The sequence below is a fragment of the Rissa tridactyla genome, chromosome 7 (genome assembly GCF_028500815.1).
Source record: "Rissa tridactyla isolate bRisTri1 chromosome 7, bRisTri1.patW.cur.20221130, whole genome shotgun sequence".
In the NCBI taxonomy this organism is placed as follows: domain Eukaryota; kingdom Metazoa; phylum Chordata; class Aves; order Charadriiformes; family Laridae; genus Rissa; species Rissa tridactyla.
The window spans coordinates 23,659,435-23,676,176 of NC_071472.1; the positions used below are offsets into that span (position 1 = coordinate 23,659,435).

General features: G+C 43.9%; 1 protein-coding gene across 23 annotated transcripts in view; it reads right to left on the bottom strand.

Annotated features, from left to right (window-relative positions):
• Positions 1 to 16,742, bottom strand: part of HDAC4 (histone deacetylase 4) — a 415,745-nt gene that overhangs the window by 159,916 nt on the left and 239,087 nt on the right. For all 23 annotated transcript variants that reach the window (XR_008467801.1, XM_054209794.1, XM_054209784.1 and 20 more), the window contains 4 exons: positions 15,942 to 16,061; positions 13,640 to 13,737; positions 4,833 to 4,951; positions 2,999 to 3,132 (listed from right to left, as the gene is read on the bottom strand). Coding sequence is in view for 22 of the 23 variants with exons in the window: in XM_054209794.1 (XP_054065769.1) it covers positions 2,999 to 3,132; positions 4,833 to 4,951; positions 13,640 to 13,737; positions 15,942 to 16,061 (471 nt within the window). In the remaining variant the exon portion in view is untranslated. The remainder of the gene's footprint in view (positions 1 to 2,998; positions 3,133 to 4,832; positions 4,952 to 13,639; positions 13,738 to 15,941; positions 16,062 to 16,742) is intronic.

Below are 16,742 nucleotides of genomic sequence, written 5' to 3' on the forward strand. Positions count from 1 at the left end.
TGTCTAACACGCTGTATATCAAACTTCATCAAAGGGCCGTGGGACAAAGCAACAGCAGTTCCCTCCAACTTCCTCGCATTAAAAAGATTTTTACAAAAGACCTTGATAAAAGTAGTGTTTCCTGCTTTTTGATGTGCAAGTCGGAGAACATTATCGTGATATCTGCGCAGTCTTAGAGCCCACCTAGGAAAAGTGAGAACAGGTCGATCTTTAAGCATTTTAAAACGCCTTATAGCTGTCCTGATTCAGTGGTTAAAAATAAAAATCAATGTTTCTTTTACCTTTAAGGATCAATATTCACTCTGGTAAATAAAACCACTCAGGCAGTTGACAACATCCAAGCTATCGTGAGTGCTGAGTTCTCCCCAAAGCCTTAGAATTCCAAACACATTCGTGGCTTGGATTAAGCGCTTATGTATTGCGTGCAGATCCTCACGCCACATTGTGGTCCCCCGCCTGCATGGTAGGAGCACGTTAAGCAAGAGGAATGACATCCTTCATGCGCCGTTTCCTCTGTCTCCCCTTCAAAGTGCATCCCGCCATTATTGCCGCCTGCACCCAAAAGCGGATGGAGCTAGAGGAATTGTATGTGGTGACAACAGTGCCATCAGCTGTCAGCTTGAGAGAGATGGGTGCTGCAATAAAAATTCCATTGCTTCCATGATGATGGACCAGCTGGCTCCTGAGTTTTTGGCTGTCCCGAGGGCTGAGCACAGGCTTGCATGCTGGGATCAGTTACCCATGCTGAGAGCCTTATCAGAACTGCCTGGCCAAGCACAAGGAGTGGATGCTCTCTGGATGCTTGGGGATGGGATGCTGGATGACTGAAGCAGACGCTTTTGATGAATCACAGCCGTTTTATCTCTTGGACTGCTTAGTGAGGTTAACCCAGGCACTGTTGTCCATTGCATGGAGTGTGAATACTGCAAGACAGAGCACTTCTCCAAAAGGCTGGAAGTCAAACATAGCCGACCTGCACTTCCATGCAGAACCAAACTTCCTGCTCCAACTTCCCAGACCCAAGAAAGGCTGATGGTCACTGAACCGCAGCTGTGAGTCTAAGCACTCACAGCTCACCACCATCCCCAGAAGTCAGCTGTCACTGTAGGCAAAGCCAGAGCTGAAATACTCTCTGAAAATACTCTCTGAAATACTCAAAGAGAGGCTTCTCCTCTCTGTGGTGCTGCACCTTCAGATGTTGACTACATGCCCTCTCACAGATCCTGCATCAAGGGGTTCTTTAGCAAAGGGTGGTGATGAGAGACCCTGGTTGTGTTCTCCAAGACTGGCTAAAGCTTTAGAAGGAACTTCCTTCCTTCACCATCTAACAGGCAGACTTCTCTCCTTGTGATAGAGACAGCTGCCTTCAGACATCTGCTCGATCAGAGGTCATCTCAGCAAGTTCCTTGTGTCCTTTTAAGATACGCTCATTTCCACAGGGTAATGAGGGCAATCTCTTAATTAAAGAGGCAGCCTACAAAAATTCACACACACTAGCCAAGCCATTAATGCTGCCCAAGGTGTCGCAGCCACCCCCAACTTCAAATCGGTGTGGCTGCTTTCCCCCAGGGCTGAAATTTTTAGCTGTCTGTAGGCTAAGGAGTCACACTGCACTGTTGTTTTAATTCATGCTCTCAACCCTCAATGACTGTTTCGAACAGCTCCAGAGCCCCCTCTACACCAGGACACTCACAGCAGATACCGAGCGGGGATGGTGCCTGGGGCTGCAGGCTGAGCAAGGACCTGCTGCTCTGAGCAAGGTGGAAAATTGATGCAAGGCACTTTTGTTGTCTACTGTGCCCGTCCGAGACTCAACCATTGGGATTGTATGTGGAGAACAGGTGCTCAAAAAAATTGAATCACAGAATCAGTCATGTTGGAAAGGACCTTGAAGATCATCAAGTCCAACTGTTAGCCTAACGCTGCGAAGTCCACCGCTAAACCATGCCACTAAGCACCACATATACACCAATGAAAAAAAAAAAAAAAGAAGCAATGAACCAGAAGGGAGGCTTGACCCAAACTAACCAGTTACTCATACTCAAAAGCCCACAAGTTATTCAGAAAAATGCTTCTTGAACAGAAGTAGATGCAACAGTACAGACAAAGCAGATGCATCAGGAGCCCCAGTCTGGGATTTCACTGCCGATAACTGATTTCTGTATTTCCTTGCTGCCATATTTCTGCAGTACATGACTCTGAACTCCCTGAGCCCAAAGACACCACTCCAAACTTTATAATGATCAACAACGTTGGAAGCAACATAGGCATGAGCTGCTTGTTTGGTGCCTGCTCCAGTAGATGCTCCTAGCCAGGCTGCATCAAGGAGGACGGTCACAGGGAATCGGAGTAATTTCTCCTTTAATTCCACTGACACCAAAAGTGTTGGGGGGGAAAAGGCAGAAAAGCAAAAGTATCTAAAGTTTCCTCTATAGGAAAATACCCTGACCTCCCCAGAACCCAAAACCTAGATTTCCTTGGTGTATTTCTCCGTCTTGCTCTTATCTTGCAATCACACACGCTGGCCTTTCCGGCCAACTTCTGTGACACAGCTGAGGCTTTTCCAACACACCAATGTGCAGAAGACAGAAAATACATCAAGGGAAATATACACTTGAAAACAATGACAGGCAAGCTGCCCAACAAAACAGGTACAGGCTGTAGTACTGGAGAGGGTGTCTGCAAAGAGATGGGAAGCCTTGGACAACAACTTCAGAAAGAAACTAAACAAATAAGTTATTGTACAAAGAGCATAAAGCAAACAATTTGGATAAAGAATAAACCCAAATTCAATCTTCAGCTATTTCAATCCTTATAATACAGATTGCCAAACGCTGGTAGTTTTTAAACAAATAAAGCATGCACTCTTTAAATCAACGTGTGCCAAAAGGACCCAATTCAGTGACAAAAATTGGGTGGATCGACTGTTTTGGAGGATGAGAAGCCCAAGTTCAAGGAGGGAAGAGGTTGCAGCCCCTGGTTTTGCGTGTCTCTGTACCTCGTTTCCCAGCAAAGCAGAAACACAGGCTTCCGAGGCATCGCAAATGGCGGTCAGGTCGTGGCCTCCTTCGAGGGCTAGGACGACGCGGCCCCCGGCCAGGCCCATCAGCTGCTTTGTCAGGTACCCGAAGCCTGTAACGAGGGAGAAGAGGAAATGCAGGAGAAGGGCAAAGGTTGCGGCTGGAATCAGGCTCCTGGCGAAGGATCAAAGAATTATAGAAAGGAATTACATCACATTAAAAAACCACAAGGGATCTGAAAGGACTCAACGCGTAATATAAGCCAGGTTGGATTTTAATGCACTCGTTGCAGAATTCCAGCCATGGTTTCCCCGCTGGACCGGCTCAGCCGTGTGCACTGTGGGACGGGTCCGTACCTCCGCCACGAGCACTTCGCTGGAGTTTATCCCAGGTGAGAGGCACCGCCATCCTCCCTACCACCCCTCAGCGCCCTGAATTAAATATAGCAGCCACTATCTCCTTTGGAAGGAAGGAAAGAGGGTGGAAGGAGGAGGCTTTTTGCCCTGCTTTGGAAGATACAAAGTCAGAGCAGTGCTGGGGGAGGCCCGGGGGAAGGGAGGAGGAGAAGGGGAAATCAGTAAAATTGCTGCCGGTGCTTTCAGTTGCGATAGCAGCATCGCAGTGCCCCAGAGATATTTGACATCTAGTTCTTAACAGACGTTTCTTCCTGTATATAATGTGCTATAAAAATTCCTGGGGCACCCGAGACTTTGATCATATGACACACAATACATTTCTACCCTTTAAATAAAACAGAACCAAGCTGCGAGGATTTAAAAAACGTGTCCTCAAAGCAACCTTCCCCCTCCGAAAAAAAATAAAAATCCAAACAAAAGAAAATCCAGGGCATTTTTACTCTCCTCCCTGCTTTCTGTTTTGCAGTGACCCCCATAAGCGCATTTGCAAATTGACAAATTAACAGCAAGATAGAAAGATTCACGGCTGAGCCCGTAACTGTTTTGTGAGAGTAGCAGAGCATGGGAAATTCAACAAGCAGGTAAACAAGGTCTTCTCATTACAAAGTGTTTCTGGATATCTTAAATAACTTGTCTCTTGTAAATCTATTTCACTTTATTATTATATAAAGTTTATAGGTTCAGCTACCATACAAGGTTCTGAAGTTCACTGTAGAGAATAACTTTCCTGGCTGAAACATGCTCTTAAAAAATAATAATAAAGTCCTTTTGCAAGAAAAACTGTCGTCTTGATTGACTTGAGTGAAAGAGTGCCAGATAAACCCCGCATAACCAAGGGGAGGGGGAGGGATTTCAGCGGATCTCCCGGGCAATGAGAAACATCACGCATCCAAGGCAAAAAGGAGGTTCTTGTGGGCCCGTATAATTTCTTCAAAGGTGGAGACAAAAATATTGAGCTCGAATTTTTAATAAGGTATCCTGGAGGAAGCAATGGGCTTCTACTAGAATTCAGAGCAAGGTACACTGTTTACATCTGGCATTGCCTCTTTCTGCAATTTTGCCTTAAAACAAGCATAACTCTCTAATTCAGCGGCCGTCTCCTGCACAGCTGTCATTACAAGCGAATTGATAACTTCCTTACATACTTTATTTGCACTTGAAATTGAAATATGAAATACTACTAGAAAATGAAGGCTTCAGTCAGACCAAAATATACATGGTGCAGTGACAAAACATATGAAAATTCAAAGAAAAATGCTAAAAAGTTTGCCATAGAAATGAAAGATCTGAAGATGGACCCCAAAATGTAAAACCTGCAAGTACTGTACTTTAGTCCCCAGGACAGCAGCAATTTACACCACTTTCGGATCCCGGCTCTTCTAAATGCACAACTTACATTTTGCTGAGAGATTATATCCTCCAAGAGGTGTGGGATGGCCTTCCACTGCATCGAAACCAGAAGACACCAGCACAACATCTGGGGCAAATTCATTGGCGATGGGCATTACTACCGTTCTGCAACAAAAATTTAACGATGGCAGGCATGTTACTTCGTCTCTTGAACAAACGCAGGAACACTTAAACCATCTTGAACCAACCTGTTATAAAACCTCGTACTATTATTCCACAGTAGCGAAGCCCATCTCCTGTTTTCTTACAAGGTGAGAGCCCGGCTGGCTGAACACCTTGCACCGCCACACTGTACAGCTTTAACGTCAATCTCATGTTAGTTTTTTCAGTGAGGTCTACTATTTCCTCCATCAACAGCCTCACGTTTTCACCAGGGAAATAAGTCGGCATACGTTGTGTTTCCCATTTGTGATCGTATCTTGCTTTACATACAGGGCACAAGGGGAGAAGGAGAAAATAACAGGGCATCTGGCATAGGCTGCAAAACCACCTGGGAAACCTGCCCGACAGCAACCTCGGTTTGTGGCACTTGTCTCCGTGTTCTCCTCTGAAATACCTCCTTTAGCCTTTGCAGCATCTGCAAAACTATTTATTTTTTCCCTCCTGCACTTCTCATTTACCATAGCGAAAGGCTTAGGATGTCACAGAGGGCAAAAAGCTCTAATATGCAAATATCCCCCCTAAATACACCTGTCCAAACTCTGGTTCCCCATCCTTTGACATTTTGTTTGCTATGAAATGGACTGAATTGCTTAGCATCCATAAACTACTGCCTGTTAAGGCCAGTATTTAAATGAAACAAGAGGTCTGTGTCTGTGGTTCCTCAGCAAAAGGCCTTTTCCCTCTTTTTTTTTTCCCTTCAATCTACTAAATTTCTGTTCAAAGCCTACACGAGGTTGCAAACACCCCGTTTCACACATCAAGATGCCAGCTAAGCAAAACTGGGAAGCTGAGCAAACAGCAAGTAATTTCTTCTTTGCCTAACAGCCCCAGCACAAACATGGTGGAACTTCTTAATCAACATGACGCAGACACCCCACAACCTTTTCTGACCAAGAAAGCCTGCTGCAGGCACTCTTGGGTGAACACCTTTTTGTGCCTTCAGCCCATGCTGGGGTACCCACCTGCATGGGCTTGAAAATTGTTGAATTTTTCAGTTGGGCACTGATAACTGCAGGAAGCGGTGGAAAAGTGAGGAGGTGCACGGAAGGTTGTAAATCTCCACCTCAAGACCCTTTATATACAGTAATATTTTCCAAATTATGTTCTTTTTCCGTTATAAATGGACTCACGGAATCTTGGATGTATCCCTAGGGCAACCTGACCAATGCTGTCCCTTGCTGGTAATGAAGACGATAGTATTTCCCCATTTCCCCACCTAACAAACAGCTACAGCCAAGGTTAACCTTCTAACCTTCTAAAACATGAACTGAAATTATTCATATAGCAAAGCATGAACCTGTAAATATCTTTGCATACACGAGAACCTCACTTTTATTGAGTACAGTTGTTACATGACGTTCTAAAAAACAGAGGTCTGTTTAGGGCTGAGATTGCTCAAGTGCTATCAAGACACCCATAAAAATTCACCTCTTGCTACAACGATGTTAAACAGCCACAAGACATCAGCTAGCGTCAGCAACTTGTATTAGCTCCAACACCCATCTGAGCTTATGCCATTTTGCCCTCTGTAGAGTTTATTTTAAATGCAATAAGCTACTTCCAGCATTGGTCAAACCCATCAGTGGTTTCCATCACCAGTACTGAGCAGCCAGGCTGGCACACCCAGCACATCGCAGGGCTGGTCAAGGCACTCAGACATCGTGTAGTCCCAAACGAAAAAAAAGCCTTCCAGCTTCAATTTTTTGCCAGTTAATTGCCACAGTAACCTAACAGCCTCCTGCAACCTTCCCACCTGCCAGTCTCTGCAAGCAGACACAAAAAACTATGCAAAAAGGATCATATTTTCTTTTAACTCTTACAAAATCCCAAAGAATTTTATTTTTTTCCCCAAATGACGTGATTGCCGTATACATTTTGTCCTCAGGGAGATGATTACGTAAGGAAGACAAAACAGCACCATTTTTGCTGATGACTTTCCAATCAACAAAAATCTAGCGAAACCCCCAGACATTTTAAGTAGAAACCACCTCCTTCATAAAGGACTAAGGCAGCAGTTTCGAAGCAAGTGCACGTGGTAGAGGGTTGGGTTTTTTTTTCCCCCTGAGCTTTGAAGTACTGCTGAGCTCTTCAATTTCTAACCAAGGGAAAACTGCTAAAATAATCAGATTCCACCCCCCCACACAAAGCTATGATACCATGGGAGCTGCTAGGACCTCAACTGATGTGCGGGACAACCATAAGCTGGTTGCAGGAGCAAGCCCAAACCTGCGCCCCCAAGCTGGGAGCATGGTCTGTCAACACCGAGCGATTCATGCAACCCCGAATCGGTCATGACTTCTTGGTCGTGTGACAGGTCATCTGCTGATGCCCAAGCACCAATGCACCAGCAATGTGCAAGCACCAGCAACGAACAGGGAGAGATGGTGCTGGTGATGCTCGGCTGAAGGTCCCTGCACGGTGACAGCGGTTCAAAGATACCCTCTAGTGGCACAGCCAACGCACAAGCAGCACTGAGAGTTAAACGTGAACCCTGTCCGTATAAATTTTAGGAGAGAAAAAGCAGCAGTTGCTCCTTAAAAGTAAATCAATCGGTATTTGACAAGTTAGAAGTCATCATTTTGAGGATGTCCAGAGTTTTCTGTGGTGCAGGACGGGGTGACCTTACAGTCGTAACTGGTTACCACCGCAAGTACCTTCAACTCTGAGCAATTATTAATGGTGCTCTGTATGCACAGTTTATTTTTATTGGGTCCTCAGAATTTTAAGAAACATGAGTCGCAGGTCCCCTGGCTTCCCTGTCCACAAGGAGCCAGGAGGACAGAGAGGTGGGATGGATGCTGCCTGCCCAGGAGCCACGCGTGTTCAGGGGTAACCAGAGGAGAAGCACAAGGTAACAGGGTGTCAGAATAATTAAGCTAATGATGCTTTTGGTACCTTGACCATCACAAACTCATCCAAACTGAAAAGTGCTCTCAAATCGAGACTTGAACGCTTTCCTTCACCCGTGACTCCTACCCAAACTCTCCTGGGCTGCTCCTTCTTCTGACTTTCTGCTAATTCCAGTGTTACACCAGTACTCCAAAGCTGCAGTCCCCCTCTATTTGTTGCTCACCACATACGTAAGCAGCTACATCTCTGGATATCAAACTTGACCCAGGAGGGTGAAAGCCTTCCCGTCTCTCAGCACTCCCTCCCTCATTTTTCCCTATTTGTGTTAAAAAAAAATTAAAAAAAAAAATAATTTAAGGCGCAAGCAAATGAACTGCTTTCAAACAATGCATTTCTGAGATTTGATCTGTGGGCAGCATTTCAGGCACATCTAACTCAGCTTTTTGGTTTTTAATTTTTCTTGTGCACAGATGAAAACAGCCTCTTCACTCAGATCCAACACAGTGAAGCTAAGTCCCCAAGAGAAAGCAGCAATTAAAACTGCAAACAACCCTATGGCTTTGCCCTGGTGATGATACTAGAAAAAAGGTGGAAATTTAAATTACTATCAAGGTGTGCAGTTTTATCTGGAACTGGGTCTTTTAACTAACGGTTAAGGTGGCTGTAGAGTTATTCACCAAAGAATTAAACTGTTCTTAACCCTGAATATTCATTCAAGCCATCTAGAATTTTTTAAATTACAAGGGTTACCTTTAGATTTTCAAAATTTTAGAGAGTTGTTTTGCCTTCCTAAAATAGATTAAACCCTTTCATTTGACTCTAATTACAGCTAAGCTGAACAGCTATGCATTAGTCAATACTGATGGCTGCAAACAGTAAAAACTACTGATCGTGTTCTGCAATCATTTGGGGGAGAAAAAAAATAAATACAATTTTATGTCTATTTTCCAGAAGAATGAATAATTTTTAGTCTGTTACTAGCCAATTCACCAATTAAACACCTAATAAACGACAGGCAGATTAAACAATCCTACAGAGGATTTTTTTTTTTTTAAATGCTCAATTGCAGCGAGCAAGTCGGTGAAACTTCGAGGGCTGAGCACTTTCTTCAGAGACTCTTTTTCCCACTGTTGTCTCTCTATCTATATATATATATATATATCTATATATCTCAAAAACGTTATCCGCTGCTCCTAAGGCTAAGCAGCCTCCTGAAGACTCCGGTCTTTGTTTCTCTAAGCAGCCATCTCCACGGTCATTTACTATGTCAAAAGGGATTAGGAGTTCGGGGACAAAATCAGCATCGGGAGAGCATGAAATCTAAAATACAGAAACAACCGTTCCAGGCAAAACACCATCAACCTCCCCCCCTCCCTCTTACTCCTGAAATGGTTTATGGATCGAAGGAAAAAACAAAATCCCCCCCCAACTGGCTCCTGAACTCATTTAACGCTTTCCGAGAAAGGCAGGAGGAGGGACCTTTCAAATACAGTCCTGGCTTTTGCTTCTGATTTAGGTGTTTTAAATAAAAATAAAACTAACATGGAATCAAGCTGTATACAGAATTATAATTTTCCTACCTCTGTCCAGGTAGGAAAAAAAATAAAAATAATAGTACGTGACTACACAACTGCTAGAATCATCAGGAAAACTTTCTTACAGAAAATTAAGAGGAAAACTCCTGTGGATAATACACTTTAATTTCAATATGTAATTGCTGTTCTCGTGCAATAAGGAACTGGCCACAGTCTTTGTGTTTTTTCTGCAGGTCTCTTAGCCTGGTTTGCACACTCTGCTTCTCAAAACATCACGAGGATTTATAGAAGCAAACAAGACTTCTGCTTGTATAACAAGTTAGGTAACAACAGACCCCGATAAAAAAAAAAACAACCCTGAATTTTACAACCGGTTTGTTTTTTTTTTTTCCCCTCTAACTACAGAACAACAGCGATGAATACCAATAACATTTTGATGAGTTAAGAACTTTTAAAATTCCATGCCCCGCATTTTTCGCGTTAAAAGAGTTTAATACATTTCTGCCTAATCTGTGAAATCTGTATTGCCCACATACTTGGGCGGTGAGTTCAGCCACGGGACCTGGGCCCAGCGAATGGTCAGCTAAATTATAATGTCACGCTGTCTCGGGCAGGCAGAGCTGCCGCTCCGATGGGGTGGAGGAGCGCCAAGCTCGCAGCAAACTCCCCAGATCCCTTCTGCACATATATTAGTGATGGGGGTGACGCCACCCTGGCTTCCCGGCCCCCCCCCCCCCCCCCCCCCAAAAAAAAATAAATCCAACAATCATGATATCACCCCAACCTCAAGATGGGGCAGCCGGTGATTTCAGCCCTCGGTTATGAAGACAATAAGTGACAAAGTGCACGGCGAGGCTGCTCCCCGCTTCGCATTTTTAACTCTTGTTCGCACTTTTGAAACGGCTGGGCGGTATTAGTAAATATTAAGAGGTCAGGCCATCCCGTCCAACTCAGCGCTGGGCTGCAAGCAGGGGGAAGCCAATATTCATAGAAGAAATTCTCGGTAGAAAAAAAATAAAAAAAAAAAAAAATCATTGATGCAAGTTCCTGTCCTTTCTTCGGCAAGAGTGTAACGACACTCAAACAGGTTTTCAGTGCGGGGATGATAGGTTTCATTGGGATTTATTTATTCACTCATCAGAAGACTAATTTATGAGGACAGCTATCTCAGCTATTATTTCATTAGAGCACACGCTTTTATCAAATCCATACACCAGCTCATCCTCAAAGACAACCAAAAAAACAAAAGAAAAGCATGTTGCGTATTTTTCTTCTGCTCATTTTACATAGAAAGGAGGCTTTCTTCCCTAAAAGCAGACAAGCATGTGAAGAGTTAAGGCTTAAAAAAAAAAAAAAAAAAAGAAGAAGAAAAAAAAGAAGAAAAAAAGTATATCAGTATCTTTGCCTAGCTCAAAGGATTTCCACTGATTCCTCTACAGACTTCAAAGCCTCACAGTTTGGCATTTGGACTGGTTTGAATTAAAGCTCAGTTCTCCACTGTGAGTTTCCAAGTTCATGGTGAAAATGCCTGCTGCTTCTGGAGTTCATTATGGCCAATTTTCTTATCTTTTCTTCATCTTCGGTTTGATCCCCAGCAAATGCAACGTGGCATTCGATGGGGTGGAATAACAAGGTGCTGCCTTGAAGGCATGCATTGTCTCAAGGGGCTAACTCAAGAAAAGAAGTAAAAAAAAAAAAGGATATATGACCTATTCCCTTCACTTTCTAACTCTCGGGGGACTATAAATTGCAAACTTCAAAGAGTTATTTTACATTAAAATCAATAGAAAGATTCAGGGGGGGAAAAATGTTTTTCAAAGAAGCTGCTTAAGATTTAAAAAGGTCACTTGATAATGTATTATCATGACCAAACTTGGCATAAGATTAAAAAAAAGCTTCCAATTTAACTTATTGACTGAAGGTGTGCACTTGGGGCAGACTACGGGAGGTGCTACCTAGAAGAAGGACGAGTCACAACATCCCTCGGCTTCTCAAAACCCTGGCAAAACAAGGGCTCTGAGTAGCTCCAAAATACGTTCCCCAAACAGCTGCAGTTTCTGGGCAAAAAGACATCGGTGCCTATTAAGGAACGGCTGGCAAAGGTCTTGCTGTGCGGACTGAGCAATTTTCCAGGAGTCTTGAAACTCAATTAATATTTAATAGCAAGTATGTCACTGTTACGAGCGCCAGGTTCTCTTTATAATGAAGAGATCAGTCTTGTTGACTGCTGGGATAAACAGACTTCCACTTTAGAGGAAAGTGCTGCTTTCCTGTAACAGGAATAAAGCATCGAGAAAAATGACAGTGATTTGACTAGATGTTATTTTAAACTGCATACACTCTTTGAAGGCCTTTTAATGGCAGGCTGAAGAGTAAAAGCTCTTTTTGCTCAGTAGAACGGAATACAAAGATGTGCACAGGGAAGAACAGAAAATAATGCTCCCAGATTTAATACTATTCCATGAAAGCGATATTCCATCTGCCTGTCACCAGAAATTTGCAACCCATGTTTTGGCAAGTGTGTGTCTCCCTGAATTTAGGCAGAGTGGTCGCCAGAAGTGCACTAAATCTGGTTTGAGGACAGAAAACCGCTTCAACTTGTAATTGTTAAAAAAGATGCCAGTTGGAGAGGACGGACCAACAGCACGGGGCAGGCAAGGGGTGGAACAGGACGGTCTCTAAGAAACATAAAGCCTATATATCCAGCAGGCCAGAGAATTATATTCATTCTCCTGGACAGAGTATCAGAAAGGAAAGTGTGGTCTCACACCAGCCTCTATTCACGACTGCATTACTTACAAGCTCTCCTTTACCCAGAGATCCACCTTCGTTTCATCTCATTATTCTGTTGCTTCCATAGTAAATTTTAATATCTTCCCTTTCCCCGTTCTCTGCAGCTCTGGGAGGCAAACGCATCGCTTCAGGCTTGCAGCAAGTTCACCAAATGCCAATGATGTACAATTGCCCTATTGGGATATTTTGCCCATTAACTGCTCAGAGCAGCAAGATGACGTTCAACCCACACTCTTGCAGTGCTCTCATAGCGACACGCTGCTCAGAGAGACCACAACCCGAGTGTGCACGACTGTAGATCAACAAACGTGGGTTTTGCTTCACACATCTCTTCTGATGGTGCTGAGATGAGGGCGAAAGTAAGGATCAGATCAAATGATTCCCTGCAGACACCTCCCCGTGATCCCCGGGTATCATATGCTTCTGTGAGCAGGACAGTAAGAACAGCAGGACATGAACAAGTGAGTCAACAAATGTCTTCATCCCCTGCTCCATTTGGAGACTCAAATGATGCCAGTATTTCAGAGCACACTTGAATATGCCTGTACAACCCAGCACATAGTGGTTTGTATCTGGCTTTACTATCGCTGATAGTCAAGGAGGATATCCCAGCAAGACATTAATTCAGTTCCACAACTTTGCTTACCTTCATTCACACTCTGACAGCAAGTGATAAGTAACACTTATTTAAGAAATGGTTGTATTTTTATTCATAACACACAACATGCTGCTTCAGAGGAGAAACCAGAACCCAGTAAGAAAAGCACAAAGCCAACAGCTCAGTTGTTTCAATTTCCTGTTGGTTGGAACAGGCATATAAGATATCTTGGGTGAATAATAACAACATCTAAAGTCTATCAAAACAAGTACATGTCCTTTTGCTAGGTACACTTGGGAGGGAGCTGTGGTGTAAGTCACGGGCAAAGCTCTTGCAGGGGAGGGACTGCCTGGCCAGCTCACCCAGAAGTCAGGTACCATCGCCTGCAACACAGTAATGATGTCTCAAGCCTTGGGACAGCTACACTCCCAAGTTTCAACTCATGTTTGACTTGGTTAAAAAGTTTTTACGGGTTCCCCTCCCCAGCCAGGTGGGTTTCCCCAAAGAAATACTCACCCCAAAGAGGTAAAAAGATTTTTAGCCAAACCCAGAAGAGCTTATTCATATCAGTTGACATTTTAAATTCATACATCAATCAGTGCTGAGCAGTGAGTACATCAATCACCCCATGTCACACGCACACTGCTTATGGCCAGAAATATCCTAGGTGCTTAATTCAGCTTTATTTTTATTATGGTGCTGAAAAAGTAGACTTTTTTACATCAGCTGGATGTAAACCTTGTATTTCTCTAAACTTAGCAAGAGAGAAACTCAAGATGAAGGAGGATTGCACGAGGAAAAAGAACTTCAGTTTAGATGAAAAATTTGTTTTTAAGAGGAAATCTTCAATATTACCTGAAAGCAGTTAAGTATTCTGTGTCTCCCATGGGTGGATCAAGGCCACCAGTAAAGGCCATGTTAACATTGAAACCAACTCCTGCTCCTGTGCCAACCTGAAAAAGGGAGATGGTACTCTCAGTTACACATACGGAAACAGTGAACTCTGGCAACACATCTCTGCTGTCTTAATATTCTTCCAGTTGAATATGGATTTTGATTCAATAGCTTGGTGGTAGTCAGGTTAATTTTTCCCTCTAAAGCAACCTAGTCCTCAAAACTAGGGTGAAAATAAAGCTCCTCCTTGCTCTAATCTTTATGGGAGCCGTGGACCAGTGGTATTTGACTGCTGCTCACCCAAAAAACACCTCCTCATCAACTGGATCCTCTTCCCCTTTTGCAGGAGCGTGTTACATGCAATACCTTTCCTTAATTTGTTTCCAGCTTTATTCAGAAGCATATTTTAGTATTCTATTACAGTTGCAACTGGGGGAAAAATCCCACAGTTTTAATCAGAGCAAGCTCCCCCTCTGCTGGGGAAAAATACGACTCACAGAGAAGAGATCTTCGCTGCTTGAGGGACATGTGGGTGGTAAACGTAAGTACATCCCCAACCTCGCATGTGGCGCAAACGTTCCCATCTGCACCGACTGAAAACACCCGAGAAAGGCGAAAACTGAAAAATAAACCAGGGGTTTCTAGAAATTTGTTTGCTAAGAAGCAGAGACATATTTTCCCCATCCATATCAAAACCCGAAAGCCTGTGTTCAGTCCCTTCGTCAAGCAGGGACCTTGCAGCTGCCCGAGTGTGGCGGCTGTGACTACAGGCTGCGGGTCCCTGGGGACAGGAACGGAGCTGGGCAGGATCTGCTGCCACTGGGCGCTGGCAGCTCCACGCAGGGCTCTGAGCTCCTACACACACGGTTTATTTTTTGTGGGTTTTTTATGGAAAAAAACAAATCTGAAAATTAATGTGTTATACAATACAAAGCCAGATAATTCAGGCTAGATAAATCCGCAGGGCTTTTTTTTTTGTGTGCATTCTTCCTTGTATCAGTGCAAATACTGCTGATAGAAAGACACAGCGATTCATCCATCCACAACGGGTTATTAATCCTTCTATGGCTTTAATTGAATTTATTTTGTTTTCTTTATTTTATTCGGTCTGGAATGACACATCTAAAAGTTACTATAAATGGTAAATATGGACTGGCAGTCCAGTGTTTCCTTACAACACTAGGTATTTTGTAAACCAGATTACTAGATTATTAAAAGGTCAGGAAAAAAAGTAGGTCTGAGACCTTTGCGTACCCTGAGGCAGAAATTAAGCCTGCTGCAAAGGGCTACTGTTGATTCACTACAACAGTAGTGTGTGAACAGAGCAATGAAGCAGTTTCACGTTACATTTAAGTTTCTTTAGAAACCGAAATGGTAATATCGATGTTTGATGAATGGGAAAATGTAAAATTGACAGGGTAAGAACTCTAGGAGTTTTCAGCTGTAATCTGGAGTGCCTCAGAGTACACAAAACTAAGCATTTAATAGAATTTCCCTTTGATAAATCACTCTGGAAGGACAATACTTCCTGCCAACCTAGAGGGAAAGGAAGGACATGATGGATGTAGGAGCATCCATCCAGGGTTTAGGGAGAAAGGTCTCCCACCTTCATTGTCCCAGCCCTCCTGCTGCAGGCTCTGAGGACACCACCAGGAACTGGTGGATTTGGTCCAGGGGTATCAGTGACCGGTGCTTGAATGCCACCACCTGGGCTGCACGGTGTGAAGGCAGCAGTGGCAGGGACCAATACCTTGGCAGGGCCAGGAGAAGGAGGGGATGGACGGGCTTCCAAGGCTGTGCCAGGAAACCTGAGCACCAGTGGCACAGCCATGGACAACCCGTTCCTCCTGCATCTAAGAAACAACTTAGGCCTATAAGGGGGAAATCCTGCAAAGTATATGGAGTGCTGTGGCAAGTGGTGAAGGGCATCTCTGGAACAGGTTGTCCCATAAGGGCTGGAGAGCCTAATTGCATTGACTGATTTTCCGCTCGTTAGCCAAGGCGCGTGCTTTCCTGCCAGCTTGTGGGGCAGGACACAGCTCCCATGGCTGTTAGGACTTGGACGAGAAGGCACCAAATGCACAAATCCAAGCGATGCGTTCCCAAAGGGCGCTAACAAACACGAGCGTGGGAACAGTGGCAGGAGCTTCTCTCCAACCCTTCCCTGGCAGAAGCTTCCTGAGACTTTTGGGGGCACCTGTATCACAGCCCCGAGCAGGTTCTATCAGACACGGCCAGATGCTATGCTGATCCATGCTCTTACCTCGTCAGGAGCGCCACTGCCCGGAAAGAAGTTCCCATCATCATAGCGATGTAGTGAAATATAAAGAACATTAGGATCATTGTAGAAAGCTTGCTGAGTACCATTCCCATGGTGAACATCCTTCAGGGACAGAGATTACATTATATGAGGGAGGTTAGTACCTTAGTAAAATTGCAGATTAAAGCCATCAACTTGGGATTTGGAGGGATTTTCTTTGCTATTGTGCTTCATCTTCTGCTCTTCTCTGCTCTAGCTGAGGCAGTTTATTGCAAATGAGAGTAACCTGCTTTGCACAGCTGGCTTCAGGTTACAGCCCTTGTTTAACCCATGAGATAAATGGGGGTAAACACCATCTCAGGCGTATCTGAGGACAGGATCAATTTACTTGGAGAGAACTGGATTCATACCCAGTCTTGGGGGATGGAGAGACTACATTAGTTACCCCAAATTTGCATCTTCAGTTGGTCTGTGGGGTGATACAAGTGCCCAGCAAAGTTGTGTTGGATCCAACAAGGTTAAACAACAGAAACCCATTACCCAGATCCCCTACTGCATTGCTACTTGGTGCAGAAATGCAGTCCGTAACAGGATAGGTATTCAAAATGTCCTTTCCTGACATTAAAAACAGTTGGTGGGAAGTGAGGAAAAGGATGTCCATCCAGTAACTCAAAGAGAAAAATATATCCATTTTAACCTGTGGGTCTAGCCCATGGCTATATAATCAAAACTCTCAACTGAAACCCAGCAACTCAAATGCCTTCCCAGGCACATAAACACATTTTTAAATCTATTTAAAAAAAA